At 37.4% G+C, this 24969-nt stretch overlaps 1 protein-coding gene across 3 annotated transcripts in view; it reads right to left on the minus strand.

Annotated features, from left to right (window-relative positions):
* Positions 1-756: 756 nt before the first annotated feature.
* Cpr (Cytochrome P450 reductase) overlaps positions 757-24969 on the minus strand; it is a 211896-nt gene continuing 187683 nt past the window's right edge. For all 3 annotated transcript variants that reach the window (XM_090384146.1, XM_090384156.1, XM_090384163.1), the window contains exons 13-14: positions 17193-17424; positions 757-1008 (exon numbers count right to left, since the gene is read on the minus strand). In XM_090384146.1, the coding sequence (XP_090240272.1) occupies positions 864-1008; positions 17193-17424 (377 nt within the window). In that variant the 3' untranslated portion in view covers positions 757-863. The remainder of the gene's footprint in view (positions 1009-17192; positions 17425-24969) is intronic.

The following is a 24969-nucleotide window of genomic DNA, read 5'->3' on the forward strand; positions in this document are numbered from 1 at the left end:
AGTTCTTAGTAGAAAAGGTAATGTGGTGATTTGCAATGTTGCTATTAGCATCTGAACGGTTTCTAATAAAACAACTAGAAAATATGCTTAATTTAATCAAAATTGTTGCCAAAAATATTTCTTTTTTTAAAAAAAGCACTTTTACATTTAAATACAGACATCTCTCCTTGCAAAATTAAATATTATTTCTTGCCATATAAATGATTAACATTATTCTGTAGCAATTATTCCTTTTTATTTTTACTGTATTATTTATTTTTTCCAGTTGTGATGTTTCTCATCACAGTTTAAAACAGACCCCCCCCCCCCCCGAGTCGTGATTATATCATTAGTCTCAAATGAAAGTAATTTGTTATGTACACGAAGCTTCATATGTGGAAGCAAGCTGAAAGTTTCATACTAATAAATCTAACACAATAAAAACTTCAAAACCAACCTTTAAAGTAGTTTGAATTTAACTGCCATTTACTTAAATTTTCCTGTTTTGATTTTCACACTTTAATTAGTTCTCGTAGGCTACCAATGCTCAAATATGCAATAAACATTTTACTATTTTAGTTTCACATTCATTCCTCATACTCTGCAAGGACAGTTATCATGATGGTTTGGAATGCAGTTTTAATAGAAATATATTTTACAGAAACTAAAGTCAATTTAAAATATTTCACATGATTTAACTGAAAGATTTCCTAAAGTACAAAATGTTTTGTGTTACAAAACAAATGAAAGGTGATAGATAACAGATGAATGCAGCTAGTTGTAGGTCTCTCCAAACTTCATATTATAATGATTGATGATGAATGTAATGGCTCACCATTACTCAATACCATGATGCATTTTTATATATCTAAAATAACAGAACTTTAACTCCAAACATCTGCTGCATAGCGACGTTGGGATTCCATCTTTTTTAAATATGCTTCTGCTTCTTCTTTACTCTGACCTCCTTTTTTCTGAATCACTTCCAGAATAAATTCTCGTACATCACGGGCCATGTTACGTGCATCTCTGTAATAAAATGAACATGTCGAACTGATTTATTAATATTACATGCAATAACAGAATTAAAATTAGCAATTAAAAAGGATAAAAATAAAGATCTTGTTTTATAAGTTTCATTTATGTATCACTAAATGAAATTCAAGATAAGATAGCTTTTAGTTAATTCCTCAGATTCAAGACAGACTCAATTTGGTAATACCAATTTAGAGTAGTAGTCTTGAATTTGCATGCAAAGTTTGGGGATGGGGATGAAAAAGTATCTTGCAATCCTGATCACATACAGGGTGATTCTAAATTAGGTCTTGATTTTAAAAAAAATTATAAATATGAAATGAACAAAGGTACAGAAAAGAAACAAGGCATAAAATTTTCATATTAACTAATTCAGTTTACAGCACTTTTTGTTGATGGCCAAAAAAAGTAAAGATGGCAAATTTTACTGGCAGTGAGCAAGTACCATGTGGCATGTTGTTGTTGCCAGATTTAATCCCACTGAATTTCTTTCTGTGTAGGAACATCAAGTGTACCAACCTCCTCTAACATACAGTCACTCAGAGCCAGAACTGTTGCCGATTCTCATTGATGTGTGGGTCAAGCTGCGAAACAGATGGGACTACATTCATCATTACTACCTTTATCCCATAATTTCAAGGGATAGGATATTGGGCAGTCTTCATTATGCAGAAATAGCAATCAATGTTGATGCATGGTTCTCAGCACACCATAAGAACAGCAAAAGGCATACTTTTAATTTTATCAGTTAGCCAGATCCTCGGATTGTGGTGTATGTAATAAGGCACATATGTGGAGCCCAAGTTTTATCCTAATTACTGATCATGCAACCAAATTACAAAGAATATGCATGTCTAGTAATACTGTAGATTTTCTTCCGCTGAGGTTTTGTTATAAACTGTCTACAAATGTGGCTGCAATTGTAAGGTGAATCTGACATTTCTTTTTGCTTCTGCTTAATCATATTATGAGGGCTGTTCAATAAAGAATGATCATAATTTTTTTTTCACAACATACCTTTAATTAATCATCCATACTTCGATGGTCCTTTTCAAAGTAGTCTCCACTTGATGAAACACACCAACATTTCTACCATTCTTTGACATGTATTTCAGAATCACTTCTGACGTCTTTACAACTTCTGATGACTGGAAACATTTTTCTCACAGCTCCTTCATTAACTTTGAAATAAAATAATTGCAGGGTGTAAGGTCAGGGCTGTAGGGTGGATCAGGGACACATTTGACATTAATGCTGACTAAGTACTAAACGACGGTATGAGCAACATGAGGTATTGCATTGTTGTGATGCAGCATCCCACAGCTGCATGCATTCCAGTTCCATAGTAAGGTCCTGCAGCAGTCATATGACGTGGCATGACATGATGGTAAACCATTCCTTGAATGTAAAAAAAAAAAAAAAAAAAAAGTGACCATTACCTCCTGCAGAATCCACAACTTTTGCTTTTTTCTGTACTGGCGATGACATACATTTCTAAACAGAACTTTGTTGCTTACTCTCTGGGTCGAAATCATGAAGCCATGTCTCATCCACTGTTATTCACCTTGTGCAGAATCTCACCATCTGCAGTAACCATCCATTTCAGCTCCTGAAAAACTTCCATGCGAACTTGCTGTTGCTCAGGTGAGTATTTTTCCGTAAATCACAATTACAGAAGCAGTGTTTATGGTTTCTGTGGTGACAGCAGTGGTTGGAGCCTCCAGGACTGCTGATTTTTGTGCTTGAATCACATCCAAATTTAAACATTCTACATCAGCTGCAAGCCGTGCTGTACTGCAAGCATAGGTTCACCATAAGCCTCTTAACATTTTATACACTTCAGCTGATGTTTTCTAGAGACAGAAACAAAATTTAAAAGCAGCATACTATTCCTTGCATGTCACATCCATTGTTACATAAGTGAAACTGAATAGGCATAAAACAGACTGGCCACCAAAGTCACACACCATTTGCTTGAGTCAACTGTGCAGTTGCTATGTGATGCAGCTTGTTTTGGTATTAAATTCTACAGCTCAGCAAGCAGTACAGTTGTTTATGAAAAATTATGACCATTCTTTATTGAACAGCCCTCATATCAATACAGTGCTAAGCAAAATAGCAGGAGACCGGCAGAATTGCTTAACAAGTACAGGTCACTGTTGAAAAAAAGCCGTGAAATAGGGTTGAATTTGAAAGTGTCTGCAATTCTGCCCAGACACGATAGGAGGGAGTATATGATGAGAGCCTTGTCAATCAATCTGGCCCTGGAAAGATTGTGCAAGGCTCAAGGGATAGAATTTTTTTCAGCCTGGACTGTACTTGTTAACAGGAGAGATTGCTTCTATAGGGATGGGATACACTTAAATAGAAAGGGTGCAAGAATATTTGCTGATGCTATCGAGGCAGTGTTAGGTGGGTCGGAAAACAGCTAGCTTGGGGGGAGACAAAGACGAATAGATTAACAGTAGCCACTGGCAGAGGTGAAAGAGATTCTTGCACTGCTTCTATTGGAATGAGCAGAAGCCTGAAAAACAAGGTGCAGGATATTTCAGAGACTGCCGGGAGTCATTGCGGTACAAGTAAACACATGGGTTGTGTTAGAGTAGTTAAGAATAGAAATAGGTGCATGTATAGTTGCGTGTACACCAATGCTAGGAGTTTAGTAAATAAATTTGATGAATTTGAGGTATTGCTCAAAACATCAAAGGCAGATATTGTTGGGATATCAGAGACATGGTGTCACACAGATATAAGGAATGCAGAACTGGAATTTGGGGAGTACAACGTCTACAGAAAGGACAGACTGGATAGGAAGGGAGGAGGGGTTATGCTATTAGTTAAGAAATACATAAAATCCAAGGAAGTGAACCAGTGGACATCGCTGGACAGTGCAGTGTCGAGTCAGTTTGGTGTGACATAAGCATTGGGAGATCAAAATTGAGAGTAGGAGTGTGCTATAGGCCTAATGACTCTGATAAGTATAATAAGAAACTGTACAGGGAAATACAGTGGGCCAGTAAATCAGAGAGTCTTATAATGGGAGATTTTAATTTCCCAGATATTGACTGGAATTTGGGGGCTGGTCACTCACACACTAGCAAGGCTTTTGTGGATTTATTGGATGATTGTTTTCATGTTCGGGAGGCAACAAGAGGGAGGAATACTCTTGATTTTATTATCAGCAGTGATTCTTCATGCATTGGGAATCTGCAGATAAATGAACCACTAGGTGGCAGTGATCACAGTGTGCTGAAGTGGGATTTACTCAAAGAGGTAACTACCATTAGGGGTAAAGGGAAGGGTTATTGCTTTCGTAAAGGCAACTACGATGGACTGAGACAGTATTTAAATTCTATACAGTGGGACAAACTGATGATGTTACCTACAGCAAATGCAAAATGGGAAGCATTCAAAGAACTTACCTTGGAAGCTACTAGGCTTTACATACCAACTAAGAAATATTGTTCAAGGTTTAGGCCTAAATGGATGTCAGATGAACTCATGAGGCATATGGCAGAGAAGAAACATGCATGGGATACATACAAATTAACACATGACACAGAAGCCTATGATAGATACAAGTTGATCTGTAACCAAGTTACAAAGGAGGTTAGGCAGGCGAAGGCAGATTACGAGAAATCTTTGGCAAGGGATGCAAAGAAAAACAGAAAAGAGTTCTTTACTTATGTAAACTCTAGAAGGAAGGGGATGAATCAGATTGGTCCGCTTGATATCGATGGGTCAACTGTTGATGATCCTGCTCAGATAGCTAACAAACTAAATGAATATTTTGCATCGACACATGAGGAGTTATTTAGCGAGGGGAAAGCCAGAGGTGTATTCAACTCTAGCAGTAAGCTAGAAAATCTTGTAATAACTGAGAGTAAAGTGGAGGAGAAGTTGTTGAAGATAAACACAAGAAAGGCACCTGGGGTGGATGGGATCTATCCAGTTATATTAAAGGAGGCAGCAAAGGAAGTAAGCAAACCATTAGCCATTATTATGAGAGCTTCCCTGGACTCAGGGGAGGTACCCACAGACTGGAGATGTGCAAATGTGACCCCAATTCACAAAGGAGGATCAAAGGCTGACACAAGTAATTATAGACCTGTGTGTTTAACTTCTGTTCCAGGAAAATTAATGGAGGCACTAGTTAAAGAAGCACTGCAGGATCATTTAGACAAGACTTCAGTTATAGCTCAGACACAGCATGGTTTTGTTAAGGGGAAGTCTTGCCTGACCAATTTGATTGGATACTATGATGCAGTCACAAAGGAACTGGATGCAGGGAATAACTTTGATATTATATACTTGGATCTTAGAAAGGCTTTTGATACTGTTGCACATGGAAGACTGCTGCACAAATTGGAGCAGTGTGACATTGGAGGCAAATTGCTGTTGTGGATAAAGGTCTGGCTGTGGGGGAGAAGACAGAGAGCGGTAATCAATGGACACTGCTCGTCGTGGACTAATGTTATTAGTGGAGTCCCTCAAGGCTCAGTGTTGGGTCCATTATTGTTTTCTGTATTCATAAATGATATTGATGATGGTATATCAAGCTTAATGTCGAAGTTTGCAGACGATACAAAGGTAGGCAGGGTTGTCAAGGACACTACTGAGACTATGCTGCTGCAACAGGATCTGGAAAGGTTGAGCAGATGGGTTGAGAGGTGGCAAATGAAGTTTAACATTGACAAATGTAAAGTACTACACATGGGAAACAGCAACCCCACAGAAACGTATCAACTCTGTGGTACTCAACCGACAGTGGTAGAGAATGAAAGGGACCTGGGGGTGGTTGTGCAGGCAGATATGAAGTTCTCTGAGCAGTGCAGATGGGCTGCAAGAGTAGCTCATGGTGTATTGTCAATGATATATAGAAATTTTTCTAGCAGGGATAAGGAGGTGATTATTCCCTTGTATAAGGCAATGGTCAGGCCACACCTAGAGTACTGTATACAGGTCTGGAGGCCTCATTTCAAGAAGGATATAGAGCTGCTGGAATGAGTACAGAGAAGGGCAACAAGATTAGTGAATGGAACAAAGGGGTGCTCTTACGAAGAAAGGCTTAAGTTTTGCAAATTACAGTGTCTGGAGACTAGGCACCAGCGAGGTGATCTGATAGAGGTGTATAAAGCCTTGAATGGTTTGAGCATGCTCAATGCTGATGGGATTCTTCCTCTCGCTCAGAATAATCACCTGAGAGGGCATAAATTCAAATTGAGGAAAGACAGATGTAGGATAGACGTGCGGAAATTTGCCTTTAGCCAGTGGGTGGTTGGTTGGTGGAACAGACTTCCATCCCTTGTCGTGGAAGTTGATAGCCTAAATAAGTTTAAGGCTCAGCTGGACAGGTATTTTGAACGAACATAGGTGTGAAGTGGAAGTGGGTTTTTTTTTTTTTTTTTTGGCTGATGCTGCATAAGCTTGCTTTCTTGCATCAAATGCCTCTACTAATGCTAATGCTAAAATACAGAAGAAATAAAAAGAGTGTGTAATAGATATGCAGATAAACTATACACATACTACCACTAAAACTTTCTGTTACTGAAAGAGAGAGGTGGGAGGCAGACAGAAAAGGTTGAACATGTTAATCTGCTCCAACATTACTGCCATCTATGAGCACAGGAAAACATTATTTGCAGTTAATACAACAGATCAGTGTCATTAGTATTAGCCACATGGTACAAGGAAGTCTATGGGCTATGCTGTACCAGCCAAAAAAAAAAAAAATAATAAAATAAAATAATAATAATAAGAAAATTTTAAAAAATAATAATAAGAAGAAGAAAATTTTAAAAAATAATAAAATAATAATAATAACAATAAGAGAAACGGCAATAGACAACCTATGTGTTTCCTTCCTCCAGTAGGTAATTATCCAGCTGACTTTTGAATTTCCCTAAACTGTCAGCCTCTACCACCCATGTAGGTAACTTATTCCAGTAATTTATAACTCGCTGGCTAAAATAAAACTTTCTGCAATCCAGTCAAAACATCTCCGGCTGTAACTTGAAATAATGGCCCCTAGTTCTAGAATCATTTATAACCGTGAAAATTTCGTCTTTATTTATTTTACTTATGCCTCTCAGAACCTCAAGCACTTCAATGAAGTCTCCTCTAAGGCACCTAGTGTCCAAGCTCTGCAACCCACATATTCAAAGTCTTTACTTATATGGACACCCTTTTGCCAATCTCACCAGGCCAGTTACCAGTCTTTGGACCCTTTCAAGAAGCACAATGTCTTTCTTTAGGTGCAGTCTCCATACTTGAATGGAGTATTCAAAGTGTGATCTAACAATAGCCTTATATAATGGGATTATGACATCCTTATGTGCAATTGTTCAATAAATCATCAATAGGACACCATGGGCCTTCCTTGCAACCAGTCTACAATGCTCAGAAAACTTCTTGTCTGACTGTATCGTAATACCCAAGTTCCTTTCCTCCACTACCGGCTTTATTTCAACTCCACCAAGTGTATAAGTTATTTTGAGGTTACTGTTCGCCACATGCAATACGTCTATCTAGGTCAATCTGAAGAAGCTCTGCTTGGCAGTGATCATTAACTACTCTACCAATCTTTACATCATCTGCAAATTTAGACATCACGTTCTCTATCCCTTCATCCTTGTCACTTATCAAAAACAGTGGTCGTAATACTGATCCTTGGAGAACCCTACTTCTTACATCAACCCAATTTGAGGAATAACCATTTATCGCAACCCTCTGCCTCCTGCCCTGAAGCCATCCATCTAAGGATTTTACCTGTGATTCCAACCTGTTCCAACTTATAAAGTAGCCACTCATGTGGGACTGGGTCAAATGCTTTGCTAAAATACAAATAAACAATGTTGAAATTATTCCATAAATCCAGCTGTTGAGTGACCCTGTCAAAATAGCTAACCAGATTAGTTAAACCTGATTTTCCCTTTATAAAACCATGCTGAGTATCCTTCAGAATTCCATTTCTATCTAAATGATCCTGAATTCCACCCTTCATCATTGTCTCCATTTTGAATCCTACTACTGAAGTTGGACTAACTGGCTGGTAATTTCCCACTTCACTCTTAGAACTGCCCTTACATATTGGAGATACACTGTCACTTTTTGAATCCAACAGAATCACTCCGGAGTCCAGTGATGCTGTCAAAATTAGCATCAATGCATTCACTTGTCGCCTCCCTTAAGATTACAGAGTATATGCCATCAAGCCCAGGAGCCTTATTGCCCTGTAGGCTCAAACATTTTTTCATTAAATAAACATGTGAAATTTCAACATCATTTACTAGGGTTTATACAAAAACCGACTTTTGAAAACACTGGTTTTCAAATTCCGGTATTTCCAAAAAACCGGTTTTCGAATTTTACAAAAAAAAAAAAAAAAAAAAATAATAATAATTAAAACAGTAAAAAAATATTTATACTTATTTTAAAAATTTTCAGTTTATTTAATATTTATGGATCTACAAAAATATAACAAAATGGAATATACTCTAAACAAAACCAAATAAAAAAAAAAAAAAAAAAAACTAAAATAACTAAAATCCGTACAAAATATAAATTATTCTTTCATTTAGTATTTTTCTTCAAGAAATATGATTTCAAAAAACAAATGTCCACTGAATGATTACTTAATCTTGTTCTTATTCTAGATACAAAAATGCCTGAAATACTCTCTCACTGCCTACTGAACTTTGTTTTATCGTTTTCAGGACATCAAATAATAAATCTAAATTCTTAGTTCTTATTATTGGTTGCCTCAAATACTGAAAATTTGGCCTTCAGTGTCTTCAGATTTGATATTATTTCTTCAGGTTCCTCAAGAAACTTATGAATTGATTTTTCCATGGCTTCCTTTTAGAGCATTGCCCTGATTAATTGTTTTTCCGTCTCCAATATATTCATCATTGGAATCTGTTTCCATACAAGAATTTGGATATATTCTAGACAATATTTTTCCAGAAAACTTAATAATATCGGGTTTTGAAACTAGTTTAAATACACTAGATTTCTTTGTTGAAATGTTTTGTGGATTTTGCAAATATAGCAAAAGGGTTACCAATCCAAACTGTCTTCTTTCTTGAATTCTTACTTCTAAAGCATTTAATAATTTGGAACTAATTTCAGTCTTCAAATTTTTTAGTTCATTTAACAGAAATTCAAATATGCCTTCACTTGTGAATAAATTGGCATCTCGCCGCCCTAAGTTCTCAGTTGCTGGTCGTACTGGTCCCAACACTTTAAGAAGCTCCATGATTTTAGGATATTGAGTTTCATTCCACATATGAGAAGCACCAGTATCATTCAAAGCTAAAACAACACATTCTTTTATTGTTATAAATAGGGTTTGGATTTTTATGTATTATCATATTCATTTTTCATTTACATAAAGGCATGAAACTTAGTGTGTCCATGTTACATGGTCTGAGAATCCTAATGAAGCGTGTTTATAATTTCATATTTCATCATATTTTACACATTAGGTCATAATTTGAAAAAAAATATATGAAATATCATATTTAATAGCATATTTTATACTTGTTCACATAAAATTTCATATTTCATTATACGATAATCGCTAAATTATTTATCAAATTGATTTAAAATATATTTCTAAAAACCGTGGGAATTTACATTTAATCATTTTACATTCCAGTGTGGGCGGGCACGAGCAGCTAAATCCCAAAGTTATTTTGATTGGATCTTTACTCACTCACAATGACAGCTAGTGTAATTTTAGCTATAATTTAAAATTTTACAGTAGTTTCGCCTTATACTCAGTTCAACAAATTATTCGTTCAACTCATCTTATACAGTAGAAACTTCAGCTGTTGGCGAAATGAAGCCAAAATCGAGCTTTTTAGAAAATGGATTTCTTCTGTGGTTAATGAAGAGTCTAAAGACACATACCAAATGGATGGATAAATGATATATTGCAACGCGTGCAATAAAGATGTACGTAAATTAATTAATATATATAATATCGGTGTAGATACACCATAGATAACTCTTAAAGAACAACTACGATAGTAGTGTGAAAGGCATCATTTCGTCTGTATCTCATATTGGATCTTCCTTCAAAACGAGTTGCCCATGTATTGCACTACCTTGAATAAGTAACGCTTCACTAATAGAGAAAACTATTGTTACTTATTCTCAGTGAGTACCATCACCTAGATGGCACCGTTTTAAGGCTAGTTGGCTTTTCATCGGTAGGTAGTGGTAAGACAAGTAACAACAGTCTTCTCTACTAGTGAAGCGTTACTTATTCGAGGTAGTGCAATACATGGGCAACTCGTTTAGAAGGAAGAGCACAATATGAGATACAGACAAAATGATCCTTTCACATCGTGGTTGTTCTTAAAGAGCCATCTATGGTGTATCTACATCAATATTATATAGAATCTTAAACTCTTAAATATTATGTCTTGTTGCATTTAGTTTATTTAAATAAATTAATTAATTACCAGGTAAAAGATCTATCATAATTTTTATTTTTGGATGCTTCCATACATGGACATTCCAAATTTAATGCTCATGCATATTTAGTATTTTCATATAAATTGGAAAATAATTATAATTATTATAAATAATCTTAAATAAATATATAAATACATTTTTAAGGTTCCGTGCTCGAAAGCATCCCAATTGCCTGACGTAGCCCAGTGGTCAGGAGCAAGAGTGCAAAGCACACGTTCCTTGAGTAGACCGGGGGTTCAAACCCGTGACTACTAAATATGATAAATATTTGTATTGACGATTTGTTGTAAACTCTACTGACTTGGTTGTCATGATGGAGTATAAACAGAAAAAAAAAAATTTATTTATAATGTTACTGCTTTGCAGGAAGCAAATGTAAGGAGAATTTAAGGGGAATTTCAGGTAATACACAGCAGCTGCTTACTGCAGGAAAGCATAAAAAACCAGATCCATTCTTTGCTGAGGCGCCTCCGTAGCCAGGTGGGCAGGAGCGGCAGTGCGTAGCACACGCTTCTTGATTAGACCGGGGTTCGAGCCCGCGACCACCAAATACGGAGGATGTGGAAAGGTCAGGGAATGACCACCGCATATCCTCGGAGCAATATGGGCTTAGTTGCTAATGCTCCTAAAAACCAAATAACATCAACTACCATTCTTTGCTGATTTATGCCATGCAGTGGTTGCTGCAAACATTCCTTGGAACAAAGTGAACAATCCAGTCTTCAAAAGCTTCTTGGAAAAATACTGCTCCCGAAAAATTCCTGATGAATCAACGTTACGGAAAAATTACCTTGAGTACTGCTATAAATCGGTATGCTCTCATTGATTTTATTAAATAATTTATTATTTAATAAAATCCAAGACTGAATGCTGTGTAGGCTATATTTTAATTAGTTTATTTACTTAATTGCAGTGTCTAAACAATATTCGCAAAGATATTGGAAGCAGCTCTGTGTGTGGGGTTCAGTTGATGAAACTGCAGATTGTGAAGGCAGATGTATAGCTAATTTTATTATCGGAAAGCTTGATTCAGATGAACCATCTAAATCGTATCTCCTTGCATCCAAGGTTCTGGATAAAACTAATCATGCAACTGTTGCTAGATTTCTTAATGATTCTCTTGGTAAGTACTGTATCTATGGGATCGACTGAACGCTGCTACATTGGAATGGGAGTCTATGCGGTTAAAATTAAACTTATTATTTAATTAAATAATTAATTACTTATTATTTAATTATTTAAAATTGTAAATGTATAATATATAAAATGATAAATTCAATTAATATACAATTACTTATATGTTTCAGGTATTTTGTGGTTGAACAGTCTAAAAACTGATCGTTTTCTTCTTTTATTAATGGATTCAGCAGCCTGCATGCTCAAAGCCGGGAAAGCATTGGAGGTATTTTTTCCGAGCATGATACATCATAATTGTTTAGCCCACGATCTTTACCATGTAGCAAAACAAGTACGTATGGAATTTAAAGATGTTGACAAGCTGATATCACTGACTAAAAAGGTCTTCCTTAATTAAGGAAGAGTATACTACAGCTCTCAAGAGTATACTACAGCTCTTAAAAGAAATGCACCCTGATCTGCCACTTCCACCCGAGCCAGTAATCACAAGATGGGAGACCTCAATGCTGTGTCGTATTAAGGCCGACATTTTACAGCAATCAAGGAGGTTAGTTAACGTTTTAAATAAAACTTAAACACATGGTATTTAAAGCCACGAATAATTTTATTTTTATTTACAGGTAATTGACAACTTTGTACCAGAGGAAGCTAAATCCATATCTGAAGCACAGGAAATTTTTGTTAAAGAGAAGGTATCCCACGATGTCGCTTATACTGACAGTAATTTCACTGTACAGTGGGATCAACTGACGATGTTACCCAAAATAAATTCTAAGTGGGAAGCATTCAAGCAATTAATCGTGGATGCTACTAAAAGTTTGATACCTGTTAAGAAATATTGTTCAAGGTTTAGGCCTAAATGGTTATCAAATGAACTAATGAGACTCGTGACAGAGAAGAAAAATACATGGGATGCATATAAATTATCAAGCGACTCAGAAGCCTATGGCAGATATAAGCTAGTCTGTAATCAGGTCACAAAGGAGGTTAGGCAGGCGAAGGCAAATTATGAGAAATTTTTGGCAAAAGATGCTAGGAAAAATAGCAAGGATTTCTTTACTTATATATACTCTAAAAGGAAGGGGACGAATCTGATTGGGCCACTTGATATCGATGTTTCGACTGTTGATGATCCTGCTCAGATAGGAAACAAACTGAATGAGTATTTTGCATCTACATTCACACATGAGGAGTTATTAAGGCTTGAAAATGGCAGAAGGTTATCAAATTGTAGCAAGGTGCTTAATGATTCTGTAATAACTGAGAGCAAAGTGGAGGAGAAATTGTTGAAGTTAAACATAAGAAAGGCACCTGGGGTGGATGGGATCTATCCAGTTATATTAAAGGAGGTGGCAAAGCAACTAAGCAAAACCTTAGCCATAATTATGAGAGCATCCTTGGACTCGGGGGAGGTCTCCACAGACTGGAGATGCGCAAATGTATCTCCAATTCACAAAGGGCGATCGAAGTGTGACACAAGTAATTACAGACCAGTTAGTTTAACTTCTGTTCCAGGTAAAATAGAGATTATCCTACGATTGTCAGAGACAATCGTAGAATAATTTCTGGAGGTTACAACCATAAAACAATAAAAAAGCAGTCATCTGTTTATTGGGCTTTTCTGTTAGTGCAATCTATCATAAACGGATAATAAACTCGATCTTATTGAATTTGCGATAATACCGACAGCTCAAATTCTGTGGGTTATTATGGTGAAATGTGTTTACACTTTCCATGGAATCTTCAATCATATAAAAAAATTAATTCTCAGAATCTACTCTTCATTCCTATTTTTAAAGCTTCGTAACTTGTTACTCTGTTCTTACTTGCAATTTTGTGTGTGCCGTGTTCTTTGTTATTGATTGCTTATCTTTTTACTGTTTTAAATTTTAATCCTCCCCCACAAATATCAGTGAACACAAACGTCAACTAGTCAGCATATTACAATACATATTAATTAAGCTATGCACATATGCGTAAATTTATTTTTAATTTGCTAACTAATTTGCTAAATTTGCTGTAAAGCTATGCACATATGCGTAAATTTATTTTTAATTTGCTAACTAATTTGCTAAATTTGCTGTATGTCAGATGAACTAATGCGACATGGCAGAGAAGAAAAATGTATGGAATACATATAAATTAATGGGTGACACGGAAGCCTATGATAGATATAAGCTGGTCTGTAACCAAGTCACAAAGGAGATTAGGCAGGCAAAGGCAGATTATGAGAAATCCTTGGCAAAGGATGCAAAGAAAAACAGAAAAGAGTTCTTTACCTATGTAAACTCTAGAAGGAAAGGGATAAATCAGATTGGTCCACTGGATATTGATGGTTCAACTGTTGATGATCCTGCTCAGGTGGCTAACAAACTAAATGAGTATGTTGCATCTACATTCACACATGAGGAGTTATTCATGAAGGGTGAATGCCAGAGGCAAAGTAAACTGTGGCAGTGGGCTAGATGATTTTGTAATAACTGAGAGGAAAGTGGAGGAGAAATTGTTGAGGATAAACATAAAAAAGTCACCTGGGGTGGATGGGATCTATCCAGTTATATTAAAGGAGGCAGCAAAGGAAGTAAGCAAACCCTTAGCCATAATTATGAGAGCTTCTTTGGACTCAGGGGAGATACCCACAGACTGGAGATGTGCAAATGTGACCCCAATTCACAAAGGAGGATCAAAGGGTGACAAGTAATTATAGACCTGTGAGTTTAACTTCTGTTCCAGGAAAATTAATGGAGGCACTGGTTAAAGAAGCATTGCAGGATCATCTAGACATGACTTCAGTTATAGCTCGGACACAGCATGGTTTTGTTAAGGGAAAGTCTTGCCTGACCAATTTGACTGGATACTATGATGCAGTCACAAAAGAACTGGATGCAGAGAATAACTTTGATATTATATATTTGGATCTTAGAAAGGCTTTTGATACTGTTGCACATGGAAGACTGCTGCACAAATTGGAGCAGTGTGGCATTGGAGGCAAATTGCTGCTATGGATAAAGGGATGGTTGAGGGGGAGAAGGCAGAGAGTGGTAATCAATGGACACTGCTCATCGTGGCCTAATGTTATTAGTGGAGTCCCTCAGGGTTCACTGTTGGGTCCATTGTTGTTTTCAGTATTTATAAATGATATTGATGATGGTATATCAAGCTTAATGTCTAAGTTTGCAGACAACACAAAGGTTGGCAGCGTTATTAATGACAGTATGCTGCTGCAACAGGATCTGGAAAGATTGAGCAGATGGGCTGAGAGGTGGCAAATGAAGTTTAACATTGACAAATGTAAAGTACTACTACATATGGGAAACAGTAACCACAGAGTAACGTATCAACTCTGTGGTACCACACTGACAGTGGTAGAGAATGAAAGAGACCTGGGAGTGGTTGTGCAGGCAGATATGAAGTTCTCTGAGCAATGCAGACGGGCTGCAAGAGTAGCTCATGGTGTTTTGTCAATGATATATAGAAATTTTTCTAGCAGGGATAAGGAGGTGATTATTCCCTTGTATAAGGCAACGGTCAGGCCACACCTTGAGTACTGTATACAGGTCTGGAGGCCCTCATTTCAAGAAGGATGTATAGCTGCTGGAATGAGTACAGAGAAGCGCAACAAGATTAGTGAATGGAACAAAGGGTTGCTCTTACGAAGAAAGGCTTAAGTTTTGCAAATTACGGTGTCTGGAGACTAGGCACTGGTGAGGTGATCTGATTGATTTGTATAAAGCCTTGAATGGTTTGAGCATGCTCAATGCTGATGGGCTTCTTCCACTTGCTCAGAATAATCACCTGAGAGGACATAAATTCAAATCGAGGAAAGACAGAAGTAGGATAGATGTGCGGAAATTTGCCTTTAGCCAGCGGGTCGTTTGTTGGTGGAACGGACTTCCATCCCTTGTTGTGGAAGTTGATAGCCTAAATAAATTTAAGGCTCAGCTGGACAGGTATTTCGAACCAATGGTGGGGTGAAATGGGAATGGTTTTTTTTTTTTTTTTTTTTTGGCTGATGCTGCATAAAGCTTGCTTTCTTGCATCATATGCCTCTACTAATGCTAACCTGTGAAAAATATTCTTCTGATTTTCACGTATCATTTAATTTTTTTAATTGGTAAGGTAATAAAGGTTAAATTTGTGCTTAATATATCTTTACTTTTATAGCCTATGGATAATATTCCTCCTATTTTCGCTAATTAGAATCACTGTAGAATGAAAAAGAATTAAAATTCAATTCACAAACATGACCACAATGACTGGTGCTTACTACACATCGTATAAGTGAATGGTACTTTACTATGGTGAGTCCATCGTAATGTGATTTGATTGTACAGTGAACTAATTGTAAAGCGGGGATCCATTGTATTTTTAACTATTCACGTGAAACTTTGGATAATTGAGGCAGCCACTTAACCGGGTCAAAATGCACTAGTCCCGATGTGTCCCAAATAACCGGAATCGACTGTATGTATGTATATACATACAGTCGACTATATATATATATAGTCGAAATAAATATATATATATATATTTATTTATTATTATTATTTTTTATTATTACTTTTTTTTTTCCTCACTCTATAAACTACTGTAGACTTTTCTATTTCATGGGAGGTCTATCTCTTCCCATTATCTTCTATCCAACCTCCCCATCCCTTCCAATCCCCATATTTGTTAATTCTTATCCCCACTTCCTTTCCCTAAACACCTTGGGCTCCCAGGCTTGCCTGATAGCCCCAGTAAGTCTCAGCTAGAAAGTGGACCCTGGTGCACTTCCTCATGGCCAAGGTTGGGAGCCAGGGGGCAGGGAACCAGGTGTCCTCTGGCTGCGAAGTTGCCAGGTGTCGGCACTCCACACTCAGCATAAGTGTGGAGTGCCGATAAACATCTACATACATACACTTGCTGGCTTTTTCATATGTTACAGCAGCATATAAGGGAAACCCTGGAGACCACAACTAAAACAAACAAACCTTGACTGACAACTGAAAGTACTGCATATGGTAACAGTAATTTCAGAATAACATATCAACTATGAGTGGTACAGCACTCATGATAGTGAGGAAAAAAAAAAACCCTAGGGGTACAACTGTGGTCAATCATGAAATTTTCTGAGCAGTGCAAAAAGGCTGCTAGAGCCTACACACACAACACAAAGTGTAGATCTACATACTCCTGAAAGAATATTATTATTAATTACTAATAAGAAATTCAATTAAAGCAATAATAAAAAAAAATATTTATATTGTAGGGTGCCCCTCCAAGGGAAGGGAATCAAAATAACTTTATATCTGTGGCATCCATACATGATTATCAACTGACAACAGGTAGAGTATTTTTATGTTATTGTGCAATAACAACTATTTACAGGCAGTAATTTTGAATATAAACTTCACCACACAACTGGTACTAAATAATAACATCATTTAGCAAACTGGTAAATTTGTCATAGAAAATACTTGGAGTATTGACATTTAAGCATTATATACCACCAAAAAAGAAAATTATGCACTTAGTCATTACAGTATTAATCATATCGTGTGTAATGTAATACTAACCCACACACATATATATGGCCATTTTTCTTTCCAATAAGATCCCAAACTTCTTCTGTATTTTCATGCAACAGATGTGTTACATACACTTTCTTTGGCTGGTCTCGAGAAAATGCAACATGTAACGCAGTCAGTGTGCCATCTTCAACAAATTTTGTGAGTTCATCTTCATATAGAAAATCTTCTGAGCTTTTTCTACACCCAAAGTACAGTATAGTCTCTCCAACAGGCTTCCCTATCAAAGTATTTTGGTAACTTTCAATATGATAAAACAAGAAATAAATATTAAAACCAAATGTGTCAAACAATCTAACATTGGTAAATTTGTAAGAACAGCAGGTAATTATCAGTACACACAGGTTTCATTTATATACTTATGGATTGTTTCCTAAGTCTACTTACCTCTAGATATAACACAAAAATAAAGCTGGGGAGAAGGGAGAAATTAAATACATCCATCCTTTAAAAAAAATTCAATAAAATTAACACAATCAAGATCTATGGCTGTTATTGTTTTCTGTACAAAGAATAATGTGGCAACAAGATCAGTGATTAATAACAAATTAATGACTCTGTGTGGCTGGCCCTACAAACAGTGTGTCCCAGTTGTTGCATAGAAAGTTACTGGTTGCAAAAACCACATCCAGGAACTGCTAATGTGGAAAGAAATCATAGGATACCTACCTAGTAATGGGTAGGCACACCTCTCACCTGGATAGGGGTAATCATACAGCGAGGCATTGAGTCCACTAGTTCATGAAAGCACACCACAGGTATTTCCATCAATGCTTGCTGCACTGCTGTCCATAATTCCATCGCGTTCCTGGACGGAGGATTCAAAGGTCAAATGGACCTTTCCACAGTATTCCACCAAAGATGCTCCACAGGGTTCATTTCCAGTGAATGGGGAGGCCATTCCATGGTGGTAAAACCTACAGAATGCTCTTTGCACCATGTTCTAGTCACGATGGCTCTGTGGGGAGGCACATTATCCTGTTGGAAGAGTCCATTGCTCTGTGGGTGCACGATGACCATGAAGGGATACAGATGAACATCTAACCTGGTTCAGAGATGTGTCTTGATGCACCAGAAGTCCCACCATGTGCCAGTTGAACATGCTCCAGGCCATTACCGACCGTCCATCTGCCCGAACAGTTCCTTGTTGACATGACGGGTGTGGTTTACAGCAGATATGCACCCTCCTTTCCGCTCGAAATAACTGAAAATGGGAGTCATCAGACCAAGCGACCCATCTCCAATTATCCAAGGTCCAGTGCAGAGGTTCTTTTGCCCAGCTGAGGCGTAAAGTCCTGTGTCGTGCTGTTAGCAATGAGACTCTGGTGGGTCGGCAGCTCCCATAACCTGTTGCAGAGCTAATGATTGTCTGATGGTCTTCGTGGAGACATTTCTGTTCTGACACCTCCCTCGTTGAAATCGGCAGTGATTTGTGCCTCTGTCGCTCAAAGGTTGGCTGAAACAATGTGAGACAAATGTCGACGGCCACATTCGCCCACCACCCTTTTCCCAAAGTGCTGTTTACAATGAGATGTTATTCCAGAAACAGTGTATTTCCAATACACTCTTGATATTGTTGAACGGGAATAGTGCAATTTCTGTACCACGTCCACCCACGAGAGAGTGACCCATGCGTTGGGCATCCACTATTATCCCCTCTTTCACAAAGTCTCTTAACTCATGACGTTTATCCGTATTGACATCGAATTACAATCTAAGTCAATGCGGTGTACCTATATACATGCCAAGCGGTGGGTTTGTCCATTAGAGAGTGGGATGACAGCGACAAGTTGCCCAGGAACCAGGCATCCAATGAATTCTGTCCTTTCAGTGTATAATGAGAATTAGAAAAAGCAAAGCATTTCATAGTTCATAATCTCAATGCCAGTACAGTGGTTTTACTGCTTGTTACTTGTTTGAAAAGTTGGGTTCAAATCCCTGTGGCAACCAAAAGAATTTTTAACGCTTTTTCATTCAGGATTTTGTGAAAGGACTGTGCAAATGAAACTATCAGTTCATATTTGAACTGATTCAAAATCAAAATTGATTTAAACTGATTTTCTGGGCTAGATGGTAAAAAAATATTCCTGGATAATCAATTTCCCAGATAAAAAAAAAAAAAAAGGGGGGGGGGGGGTCCAAATAGGCAGACAAAACCAATTTTTTGGTTTTCCAGTTAAAAGCAAAAAGGTAAGAACTTTCAATACTGAGACATGAGCTCCATCATTTCGCCAATTTGACACACTGCATATAATTCCACTGGCTGCTGCTGTTGTTAACTACTGTGTTATGGTTTCTTTGGCTTCATCTAAATGAAAGTATCACCAATTGAGGGACTTTTTCAGGGAAATGAAAATGTGGTAGTCACAGGGCAACAAGTCAGAACTGTAGGCTGGACCTCGCAGCACTTCTTTCCACTTGTACAGCTACAGCAGAGCAGATATTCCTTCCTAAACCACTTCGCTATTCTGCAGCACACTTATGGTGAAAACATTTGTCCATAATATGGTATGGTATGGATGATATGGACCCAAATATTGAGCTGGCATGCTATCTGCGATATGTAACATGTTAATTGGACCACATTAACTCATCCATCTGACCAATGGTGTCTCATTAATGGCCTTAAATGCTTAACCCAAATGTGGCAAGTATTGTTTTTTGTAGGTAGACCACAGTATGTTTCTGCAAACAGTCTGCCCAATAAACAGCTAAAATCAGTGATAAGTGTTCACTGGCTATTCACGAACACAATTACATCACAGTGCAGTAGGCACATTTGACCATATCAATGCTGTTCACAGCACAAAAACTACAGCTTGTGTGCTGTGAACTACCTTGCACTGAGTAATCACATTATTATATACAGTAGACTCTTGATTTTCTGGGCTAGATGGTAAAAAAATATTCCCGGATAATCGATTTCCCGGTTAATACAAAAATACAGCAAGTCCCTGATATACGTAAGAGATATGTTCCAGGACTTCTTAAGTAAGTCAAGTTTCATGTAACTCAGGAAGGAGTAATAAAATATTGCTACTATATCCCCGATCTGCCAAAATTACAAAAACCACATAATATCCTCAGAAGAATGAAGAAAAATAGTTATATATTTTTAATTAGCTCAATTAAAAACTTTATCTAAATTAAAAACTATAGTGGTTCTTTAGGGATTTAATGGATGCACCGTTTTCAAACTTTTGAATAATTTCAAGTTTTTGTTTAATTGAAAGCACAACTCTTGCATTTGTCCATCATTTTCGCAATTTCTAAACAAAAAAAAAAGTTACTATAAAAAAAATTCTGACATCCCTGACATAACGAAACAAAATTTGTCCTTTTGTGGTGCGAAAGAATACAACAATCGATGCAATGCAGTAAAACAAACTAAACATTTGGTCTCTTTCTCTCTCTCTCTTTTTTTTTTTTTTTTTTTGAGTGGCGGGTATGAAGACAGCAGGGGTTGCAAGATGATATGTACATAATCTCCCAATGACGACTTATAACAGCGCTTCTTGTCACTTATTTACTTGCGACTTGCAAGCATCTATTTATACCTATTCTATTTATTACTTGAATTTTATGATTTCTGGGGTTTTTTTTTTTTTTTATTTTTTTTTTTATTTGGAATCTTGAAGTGTCCCGGTGAATCAAGAGTCTGCTGTATACCCAAATTTTTTTTTGGATAGGGATAATCTATTCTGCAGGTGCAGTCATTCAATCTGTGCACATTGCATCTGTTTATTCCAAGTGTCTGTTTCATTTTAATGACCATTTCATTTCATTTTAATGAATTTAATTTTCACTTTAATAGCTAGCTTGTGTTTTCTCTCCCAAGTTATTCTTGACCTTTTATCTCAGAGTACGTACAAACTGGCCTATGAACAAACTGACCGATATCATCACTGTTTGGTTGTGTGATTAATAGACTAATTTCAACTCAAAACTTCCCAGAAAGCAAAGTTACATACAGAACATCTCATACATTAAATTAGGCTAAGGATAGCACATGTTCCATTCTAATCCACTGCATTCCAAAGGTGACCCAAGATTATCATACAACAATAACAAAAATGGACATGTGTGGTTTTGTTTTAATTTCTCATAACTTTAAAGTAAAACCTCTTAGCAAAAAGGCCTAAGTAACCTTTAACAAGGGACTAAGTCAAATGCTTTGCTAAAATCCAAATAAACTATATTGAAGTTGTTCTCTATATCCAGCTCACGAGTAACTACTGGTATGTCAAAATAGCTTATAAGGTTAGTTAAACATGGTTTTCCCTTCACAAAACTATGCTGCATGTCCTTCAGAATGCCATTTCTATCTAAATATACCTGGATTACAACTCATTAGCAGAGCTTATACAGCATCAGCGAAAAAAAAAAAAAAAAACACCATTCCATTTCACCCATCGATTCGTTGCAAATGTTTGTCTAGTTCTGCCTTGAATTTATTTAAGCTGTCAACTTCTACAACAGATGGAAGTTTGTTCTAGCAATCAACCACACGCTGGCTAAAGGCAAACTTCTGCACATCTATTCGAAAACTGTCTTTCCTCAATTTCAATTCATGTCCCCTCAGGCAATTAATTTGGGCAAGAGGCAGAATCCTATCAGCATTGAGCTTGCTCAAACAATTCAAGACCTTATACACCTCAATCAGATCACCTCACAGGTGCCTAGTCACCAGACAACTGTAATTTGCAAATCTTAAGCCTTTCTTCATAAGAGCAACCCTTTGTTCCATTCACTAATCTTGTTGCCCTTCTCTGTACTCATTCCAGCAGTTCTACATTCTTCCTAAAATGAGACCTCCAGACCTGTATACTGTTAGATTATACACTAGCTGATCTGGATGTCTACTTGAGAGTTACCAACAGATTTGGTCTGGTGACTATCTAGCAGCTGGCCTAAGAAACAGTTTTAAAGCTGAATTCTGGAAATGTAAGGAACATTGTATTGCCATGATGAGCATCGTGGCACAATCCAATGGGTTTCACTACTTCAAGCCTCCAACAAGCAAAGTGGTGGTGATGCACCAGATGATGAGAATCATCTACCTAGAACTGCATTTAACACTCATCAGTTTAGAAGAAAATAAAAACTATTTAAAATCTGGTATATTTATTAATGTTGTTCTTCAATATGGCAAAAGCAGTAAATAAATAAATTAATAAACCTGCAAGCTTCACTTTCAATACAAGCACTGTCACAAATCAAAGCCAAAACCAAAGGTGTAAGCAACAATCAATGAATCAACAGGTACATGTTCCTTTTAGGGAATATATGCAAAGGAAAGTTGTCCCTGAGAACAGAAGTAGAAAGTTATAAATGAGGAAAAGTTAGTTCTGTCAATTTGAAGTTGAACAATGAATGGATGTTGAACAATTTGGAAAGACAATGGTGAAATTACAGATGATAATTTGAAAGAACAGTGCTTATGGAACTATCTACAGAAAACGTATGCAGCAGAAATATCTGTGTGAAGACAGAGAATGTATGTGTGGCAGATCCAACAGACATCTCTGCCTTTGAATCATCTGTGAAGACTGGCAAGTAGTCAGAATGCTCACATCGGTGTGCTGAGAAGAGCAGCAGGTAGACGGCAGATGGAGTTTGTACTATCCTTCCCCCAGTTGGTAAGAGAGAAGTTGAAGGTGGGAATATGAGCATGCCAGGGTGGAAGGGATTGCCTGGGTGATGGGGCAATATTGTCTACCATCATGTCCAAATTTCTGAATAGACCTTGGATATGAATATCGAATGGATTATTTGCCGTTCTGTCAATGTGGGAACCTGGCATGGATTTAAGCTTGACAGCATAATAGCAGAGACAACTGTTTTTGGCGAAGGGACAAAAATGGTTCATTGGCTTCGACATAAAGACTTTGGACAGGAGATGTTCTAAAAGTTCCAGTAGCAATATGGATAGCCCGATGGTGAACAGGGTCAAGCCACTGAAGGACACTTTTTCTGGCAGATGCACACACTTCAGACCCATAATCTAATTTTGATCGAACGAGTGCACGATACAGATGGAGTAAAGTGCACTGGTCTGCACCCCAAGAAGTAGAACAGAGAGCACAAAGAATGTTCAGCCCTCTTGTACACTTGGTGCATAGTTGATGAATGTAGTGGAGGAATGTCAACTTTTAATCGAATGAGTTCCAGGAATTTTGTCTCCGCTACTACTGGAATGGTGCTTTGTCCAAGTCTTAATTCAGGTTCGGAGAGAAGGTTATGCTTGCAACAAAAATAGACACAAACTGTCTTCTCCAGAGAGAACCTAAAGCCATTCACCACCAAAGCCCAGGAGTTTAGGCAATCAATGGCTTTTTGAAACTGTCTCTCATTAACCCCCATGTTGCACGACTGGCAAAATATACTGAAGTCATCAACATAGAGGGTACTGTTTATGGGTGGAAGAAATTGTTCAGTAATGGAGTTTACTTTGATGGCAAAAAGCGTAACATTTAAAACAGATCTTTGCGTACGTCCTCCTCTCAGCAAAAGAACCGAGAGAAGGTGGATACTACTCTAACTTGAAACGGCGACAGGTTAAATGGTTTTTTTTTATAAAAATGGGAAGGTGACACCTTAGACTGAGTTTGTAAAAATCTCTTTAAAATACCAAATTTCAAAGTTGTACCACATGCTTTCTCCATGTCAAAAAATATGGACACCAGGTGTTCTCTGTTTAGGAAAGTATCTCGAATAGATGTTTCCAGTCTAATTAAGTGGTCCAAAGTGGACCTGTTCCTTTGGAAGCCACACTGAATGTGGGAGTGAAGGTCATCTGATTCCAAGTGGAATAAAAGACAAGTGTTAACCATTCTCTCCAAAATTTTGCACAGACAGCTAGTCAGAGCAAGAATAGTTGCCTTGCACCAGTTGTCCGGAAACTTCAAGGAAGATTCTACCGTATAGGAAGAACAGCTGGTCCATGGATTGTTTAATCATTGCATAATGGATGTCATCTGGTCCAACAGCACTAGTCTTCGCAAGGGCAAGAGCTGTTTTCGGCTCTACGGTGGTGATGGCCCATCATATGGGTAAACAATCTCGGATGTAAAACTGAAGGCTTCTTTTTCAGCTTTACGTTTAAGGACCAGGAACTATGAGGAATAAGATGATACTGCTGAGATGTCAGAAAAAGACTCCCCAAGAGCACTCACTGGCTATTGCAGTTGGGTCTACAATAGTGTATCCATTATATTCCAGGACTGAAGAGTGGCATGCTCTACATTTTCCCTTCATTTTCCGGATTTTGTCCCAGACTACCTTTGAGCTTAATAGAAGATGTAAAATGGATCCAGGACTCCCTTTGACTCTGACATCAGGTAAGATGTGCATTAGCCCGTGCACACTTAAAAGCTATAAGATTAGCTGTGGTGGGATATCTCAGTAATACCCACCACGCTTTGTTTTGCACCTTTTTTTGCTGCATTGCATTCTGAATTCCACCATGTTTTGGGAAATAGTGGAAACCAGGTAATGTTTTTGGAATGGCAATTGCAGCAGCATGGACGATACTTTCAGTGATGTACATAACTGCATCATTAATAGGCTCCCGACTGACTGTGCTGATGTCAAAATTTGCCAGATGTTGAAAAGCATTCCAGTCAGCCTGATCTATCTTCCATCGTGGTAACCTAAAAGGATGACAAAGTCTCCCACTATGTAAGCAGGTTATCATGGAGAAGGGATCATTTCCACATGGGTTTTCTTCTACTTCCCTGGTAAGTGAAGGGAGGAGGAGAGAAGG

The sequence above is a fragment of the Mastigoproctus giganteus genome, chromosome 1 (genome assembly GCF_048544385.1).
Source record: "Mastigoproctus giganteus isolate SK-2022 chromosome 1, ASM4854438v1, whole genome shotgun sequence".
Lineage (NCBI taxonomy): Eukaryota > Metazoa > Arthropoda > Arachnida > Uropygi > Thelyphonidae > Mastigoproctus > Mastigoproctus giganteus.